This window comes from Lipophrys pholis (assembly GCF_963383615.2).
Source record: "Lipophrys pholis genome assembly, chromosome: 19".
Taxonomy (NCBI): domain Eukaryota; kingdom Metazoa; phylum Chordata; class Actinopteri; order Blenniiformes; family Blenniidae; genus Lipophrys; species Lipophrys pholis.
This window is the reverse complement of record NC_137647.1, coordinates 10,529,337-10,536,946: the sequence shown is the minus strand read 5'-3', so window position 1 is coordinate 10,536,946 and position 7,610 is coordinate 10,529,337. Positions and strand designations below refer to the sequence as shown.

Here is a 7,610-nt window from a genome sequence, read left to right as displayed (position 1 = left end):
GTCAAACCCCGGAACCCTCCATTTAAGGCCAAGACTGCACCCATATTGAGAAAATGAAAATCAGAAGAAATGCATTTCTGCCTGTATTTTTCTTTATCTTTTACATCCCACTGTCTTTCAATATTTCTGTTGATCTATCCTCGCTCTGTTTCTCTGTTCTCCTTCAGGTCGCTCCTGGAAATTCTTGTAATTTCAGACGCCAGCTGCTGGAAGCTCGCCCCGCTGGTCACCATGAGCGCATGCAGCAGGAAGGCCCTGACTCTGCTGAGCAGTGTCTTTGCAATCAGCGGCTTGGGGCTGCTGGGAGTGGCGGTGAGCACGGACTACTGGCTGTACCTGGAGGAGGGCGTCATTATGCCTCTGAATCAGAGCACCGACATCAAGACCTCACTGCACTCGGGCCTGTGGAGAGTCTGCTTCCTGGCTGGTTAGTACCCAATCCAGACTGACTCAGTTGCCGGAGTGGTTGACTCTCAATCGGAAGGTTGCAGGTTTGATTCCCCCGTGTCCTTGAGCAAGATATTGAACCCATTGGACGGATTGAGTGTCTTGCATGGCGACTGCCTCCATTGGTGTGTGAATGTGGTTAACAGTGTAACGCTCAAGCAGTGGAAAAGCCCCATATAAGTGAAATCCTTTTTTTTTCCCCTCTCCATTTGAGCTGTTTCATAGTTGATCATGTGCAAATCAAGAGCGGGACACGGATAATAGTGCGAGATTCATCAGTGTCACATTCAAAGATGTTCATTTGTGCAGCGTGTACAGTGGATGTGGCAGCAGCAGCAGCAGCAGCAGCAGCAGCAGCAGGAGGAGGAGGATCCTGCCACACTGTCATCCTCGCTATCTTTGACTTTAATGCAAAATGACACTCGCAGTGACTTCATAAGTGTGTCTGTGTGTGTGTGTGTTTGTTGCGGGGGAGGGAGGAGACGGTGTGGGCGAGTGTGGGAGAGGGTGAAAGAGAGAGAGAGAGTTGCGGTGAGTAAGTGTGGAATAGTCGAGGAGCCAAAGTGAGACAAAGAGAAACTGAGACTTCAGTCACGCTTTACAATCCAAGGTGAATTCAGTGCTGTCATCACACATGAACACCGAGTCTTAATAAGTCCTGCCTGGAGAGTGAGCTGAGCTTCAGCGTCAGCTGGTGTGCCTCTGATGCGTGCCTCTGCAGCTTCCTGTGAAAAGATGTGATGTAACCAGACCCAAGTGCAGACGCTGACGACTAATTGTGTGGAGAAGTCAATGTCAGGAGCTGAAGGTGGGAAACCCAGCCTGGAGGTGTCAGTGAATCCTCCATCATTAAATATAACTCCATGAAAGCCTGGGAGGGGACGGTGCCCACTCAGCGGGATTCTGCACTGGTTTACATGGTTTTATAGTCAGAGTGTGAATAAGGTAGAGTGTGAACTCCTGTTGAGCTGGGATTTAAAACCCTCTCTGATGTCTTCTGAGGGTTTTATGTGAGGACAAGTTCAATAACACTGGGGCAGAAGTGGCAAGTAAAGATCATTAAGTATCTAAAATTCACATGAGTATTTATTATATTGTTTTGCTGATGACTTTTGACATTTAGGCCTTTCATTGGAAGACAAATATCAGCACTTTCTACTCCTTCTGGAACTGGCTCGTGACTTCTTTTAACCTGATGTCACAGTTAAAGGATGAAAGTAGCCGACAATCGAAGTTATATGGACTAATGTTGCAGAAATGGATAGTCTGTATAATAGTTTAAAGCTATTTTATTTATATGAAGTCCACGTTATATGTTCTTTTTTCTAATCAAAGGATTGTTTTAACTTGACTGAGTCAAAACTGTGATACAAGTTGAATTGTGATCCGTATCGCTTCACACAACCACCACAGAACCTTTTTAAGAAGCATTATGTATAACTCAAGCTATTTATTTTACTACTTCAAGACTATTACACTATTAATAATGCCAGTAAATCTCTTGTGAATTGTCATAAAACTGAGCAAAATCACACATGAATGCACTTTTTTTTTTTTTCAGATTCTCTAAACGGGCTTATTGATTATCCTGATGCTCAATATTTCACATTTTTCTACTAGTGTAATAGGGGCCAAATGCTGTGATGTTAAGAAACACTCAATAGAATATCCATCTTTATAATTTTTCTATTTTTCTATTATTCCCCATATTCTGGTATTTACTTTTCATTTTGAAGAAAAAGTTCAAATGCACAAAGTACTAAATATGGTTATTTTGTCCTGTGGACTAAGTATAAACTTTAAATCAATTATTTTACTTATCACTCTTATTTGAGCCATTAGCATCTGTACCTGTGCCGTGGTGAAGGATCTGAGTACCTCTGCCACCTCTGTTGTGAAACATACAGACCTGCTGAGATGTTTGTTTGCAACTGGATGCAACATTTTGGTCATGTGTGAAATTTGGAAGTTTCTAATATTACCGCTCTTAATGTGTTGATGAGCACCGCTGGATATAATTCGATTTCTGGAATCTGAAAAATTTCTTGCCTCGAGGTGTTTGGAGTTTGTGTCTGTGTTTGTCTCAGTGATGGAAACTGTTCAGACTGTCGCCTGCCTTCACCCAAAGTCACCTGGGATCCGACTCAATCTCTCCGTAATGTCGGTTTGAAATTTATCTCGCTGTTATTTTCTCTCGATCACATCAACTGTGTCTGAACAGTGACGCGGAACAAATCTCCCTTTCTCCTTCCTTCACCTCGTGCCTGAAGGTTCCGTCTCTGTTCTCACCAGGTGAAGAGTCGGGCCGCTGCTTTACAATCGAGTACATCATGCCCATGGACGTGCAGCTGACGTCAGAGTCCACAGTGAATGTGCTCAGTGAGTAACCACAGCAGAAGGAACAAATTAAATTTGCTCCTGAGATTTTATCAATTAAACATCGAAGGATGTTTTGGGGGGAAATGAAGTACGTGTGTGTGTTTAGTGATGAGGTTGTGTGCAGAAATCTGCGTAACATCGCCGCGTGGTCAGAAAGTCTGAGTCATCTCAGTCCTCGTGCCGCTCCTCTCCACAATACTTATTGCTCCTTCACAGACAATTCACCTCACCGGCGTATCTCAATGCCGCAACTGAAGGATAAATCACTGGAGTGAGTCACTACAACAAACTCATATTGTACTCCTCTTTCACTGGCAACAGGAACAGAATATAATCATCTGTCCACGTTTTATTTTTACTTTATGTCTTATTGTTCCTCCTCCTCCCAGGAGGAGCTTTGTTCTGTGTATTTGTGGGTGGCTTACACCAAAGAAAGTCACATTTCTAACAGCCTGAAAGAGTGAAAACTTTTGAAATATACTAAACTGTTAAAAAAAAAAAGTGCCATCTCCCACTCAAATGCAGAAACATGTTTATTTTTTTGTCCTACCATAAGGACTTAGTAACACTTGGCTGCTTTGGACTGGAATTTTCTGCTCTTATGCAAACATGGCCATTAATTTAAGTGATTCCAGCTTTTCTAGAGATACGAAGAAGGGAAATAGGGTCTATTTTCTAACACCTAGACATGCATTTGTTTGATCTCGGTCCACAGGAGACCCAACATCATCTAGATTTGCAAGTAGCAGGATGTGACATGCCAGGTTCTGTAGAGTCTTTCCAATGTCTCCTGACCTTAGTTAGGATGTTAACGCATTTAGAAGTTGAACAATGTGGATTAATAAAAAACAAACTGGATCTGAGTCATAAGCCTTGATCTGAAAGAGTTGCAGCATTTATTTTCCTCTAACTTGAGCTGCAACTACATTCACTCTGACTTTATGTTACTCCCTTTTCTAAACAAGGGGGCAATCACATGCTCGTATAATCCACTTTTCCTATCTTCAAATAGATGAACGAATGAATGAATGAATGAATGAATGAATGAATGAATGGATGAATGAATGAATGAATGAATGAATGAATGAATGAATGAATGAATGTCTTTTTTTCAATTGTACAAGTTCAGTCCTCAGGGTGTAATGAAATAACTTCTGATGTACTATTCTTGCTGTATTAGATGTGGTTCAGTGTATTTTGCCTTGTTATATTTTTGGAATGTGTGTTTTCGACATTAACTAAATGGAATTCATTCATACTGAACATTTTCACCGATTTTCTTTCGCAACACACACCGTCAGTCACGTTCACTCAGACACTCTGTGACCGATAGGAACAGAACCGATTAAGTATTAAGTCTCTTATAGCCAACGATAGAAATACCTTTTAAAGTTTAAAGTTATGAATAACCACACATGAAGAGACAAGAGGGCTCTCAGTGCGCCTGGTTAGTCTTTTGGGGGTAAAGAGCCGCCTGATTTCTCCATCTTGCACTCTCCTCTTCAGAGATGATCCGCTCAGCGACTCCCTTCCCACTGGTGAGCCTCTTTTTCATGTTCATCGGTTTCGTCCTCAACAATATCGGGCACGTCCGTCCTCACCGCACCATCCTGGCCTTTGTATCTGGGATCTTCTTCATCCTCTCAGGTACATTGATTTCTTCCTTCCCCTTGAATTATCCCTTGCTTTTGTCGTTGCTGATTCATGTTTCTGTTCAGCCCTGAGGTTGTTTTTGACAAACCTCTGTGTCTCTAAGGTCTAGCTCTGGTCGTGGGCCTGGTGCTGTACATCTCCACTATAAATGATGAAATGCTCAACAGGACGAGGAGCAGCGAGGCCTATTTCTCTTATAAGTACGGCTGGTCCTTTGCTTTCGCTGCCCTCTCCTTTCTGCTCACTGAGGTGAGAAATTGACCGCAAAAGCAAATTATTTTACTTGTAGCCCTGCTGCACTTAGAAGGGAGAAGACCTCCATAAAGAAAAGGAAACAATGAATTCACAGATTCAGTAGTTACCCAAAGTACGCATTAGTTACTCAGACCTGAAGTGATACATCACACACTAATTAAGCAAGTAAGTAGGTAAGAAAGAAAATAAAGTCTATTTATTTCACACCTTTCACAGACAAATATCAAAAAATTTCCCCCAGGGATGAATTGATTCTGATTCTGATCACTAAGTGCTTTATACCATTAGGCAAGGAAAATCTATTTATAGAGAACCTTTTTTCACAAGAGTCAACTCACAATTCACATTTTACTGGTTTTACAAAGTTCAATTTCAGGTCTGATTTGTACAAATTTGTTCATAGATGCATAATTTACTGCATTTACTGGGGATTGTTAAGTGAAATATAACTTGTTTTATATTGTTTTTGTTGTTGTTTTTATGACTAAGTAGCCAGAGCACGATCACAGATGAGTCTTTAGTGACCCCTAGTGGGTGAAATGGGAAATTGCAACATTTCTCAATAGAAAGCGAGTTCAGTAATATCAAATCAAATATGAAGCTCTACTTTAAACGTGAGCAGTTTCAAAGAGAATCACTTCAAAATTGGAGATTCAAGTAGTAACAGAAAGAGCTCCTTCTGTAGGTTTAAAAACACTTGAAAGAGCTGAGGACTGATTTTTACCATACAGGACTGGATGGGTTACTTTATTAATCCCTCTATATTTTTTGCTTATTTACATAAATTGACCATTGTATACTGGGGTTTTTTCTTCACTGCAGAGTGCCGGCGTCATGTCCGTGTACCTGTTCATGAAGCGCTACACAGCAGAAGAGCTCTATCAACGTCGCCATCCCAATTTTTACCGCCCTCGCCTCAGCAACTGCTCCGACCACTCCGGTCAGTTCCTCCACCCGGAGGCCTGGTCACGTGGCCGCAGTCCCTCAGACATTTCAAGCGAAGCCTCCCTCCAGATGAGCACCAGCTACCCGGCTCTCCTGAAGTGTCCGGACTACGATCAGGTGTCATCCTCGCCCTGCTGAGGAGACCCAGTCAAGTGTGTCAAAAGATCACCGAAAGGCCAAAAAGTCAGCTGAGAGCTGAGGTGTGATCAGAGAAAAAGAGGTTTGTGTCGTTTTCACTGAGACCTGAGGACTTCTGAAAATAGGTCACTTGAGCCGGCTGTAGTTTTCTTCTGTCTTTTTGATCTAGTCAGAAAAGCTTTTTTGGGGGGATTTATTGTTCCGGCAGAAATTTGTGTCCCTTTCTTGTCGAAGGGATCTGAATTTGAAACACAAACAAATGCAGCCAAACTGTTTGCAAAGAACTGAAGCATCTGAAAGCTGAATGTTACTTTTTTTTTTTCTTTTTTTTCCAGAGGAGATACTTTAAATTACCTGTATGATAATTTCACCGTGGTTTTGGTGCATTTTACCTGCCAGTGCCTCTCAGCTTTTAAATAAATGTTCAATGTTTGAGACCTTATTGTATTTGCACATAAATGTGTATTGATGTTTCAAATCACTGTAATCTTTGCAGGAATGCGCGACATAAGACCGGCTATTATTTTTATCATCTGATAAAAAGAAGATTTTGAGTTTTCACCACAGAAAGCCTGTTTTTTGTTTTCGTGTGCGTTGCCTTATTCTGCTGGATCCACTTGACGCTTGTCATCACAAAGAGCAATACAGCCATTCGTCTGCAGCTGAATACCAATGTAGAGGCAACGATAACATATAAAAAAGTGTTTTTCTATGAAGTACAAGTCATATATTTTCATATGTAAATTTCATATAGTTTAATATTGTTGTGGTAGCTTACAATCAAACACCACTTGTCTTGTCTTTATCTTGAATTTACATACTAGACGTAAATAAAAAGAACATAAGCGTACACATTGGATAAATCTGAAGCCCGAGGCCTCCGTGAGTTAATGTGTGAAAAACAATTCACTGAAAAACCTTTTCTTTACAATGTTCAGCTGTGTTATTTGACAGATCGAAATCTGAGTGAACTTGTTAAATGTAGATTTAAAGAAAAAAAATATATGTACATATGTTCGGCATCAAATGAATTGATCATCATGCACGATAATGGTGAATATTAGGTGCCGTTATTCTACGTGTTGCTCCTGATGTTGCTGCCGTGTTAGAAATATTTGAAGGCTAGTTTATCTGCTAAGTTGTTGACATCAAACGTCCATCACTGATTTTTCACACTGATTATCCAACTGTGATTTTTACTATCAACCACAGAGATGCAGCTTCTTGGGGTTTTAGAGATGTTTTATCTTCATTTTTCAACAGGTTTTGCTTTGTTGATTTAAAATCAGCGCCCTACATGCAAACTGCTTTTTTTTGGCATTCATGTGTACCTTATTCAAAGATGAGGTGCAATGAGTAAGTCTCGTTGGTGACTGTGGTGTGTTACGCTTCATTTCAAATAAACTGTGTCAATCTCACAGATGCTCTTCGGCACGCTTCTTGCTTCTATCAAGTTGTTTCGGTTGTTTTAAGGGATCTGGGAGTGAGCAAGAGGTTCACAACAATGCTTGAATTAAATGTTAAAAATCTGTACTTGTTCCTAATGGACACCCACCTTCAGGAGTCATTCTGTAGTGTGGTGGTTTAAAAACACTGACCGTGGCACCAAAAAGGTTGTACGCACAATCAAATTCACTTCCTAAGTGATGGATTTTTGTATTTTTTACTTTATATATGAATACATTTAGGAATCAAAAGATTAGGCAGTAATCATTAAGGTGGATCTGTGCAGCTCTTTTATCCATATATCACAAAATAAAAATCTCCACAGGGTGGCAGTACTTATACACAGG

General features: G+C 40.8%; 1 protein-coding gene across 1 annotated transcript; it reads left to right on the top strand.

Moving 5' to 3' along the window:
* Positions 1–231: 231 nt before the first annotated feature.
* cacng5b (calcium channel, voltage-dependent, gamma subunit 5b) lies at positions 232–5,817 on the top strand (the record flags this gene model as incomplete). Its single annotated transcript, XM_080486918.1, has 5 exons — positions 232–427; positions 2,740–2,826; positions 4,333–4,473; positions 4,583–4,728; positions 5,557–5,817. 5 exons carry the CDS (start codon positions 232–234, stop codon positions 5,815–5,817), a joined length of 831 nt encoding a protein of 276 aa, XP_080343044.1.
* Between the last annotated feature and the right edge of the window lie 1,793 nt (positions 5,818–7,610).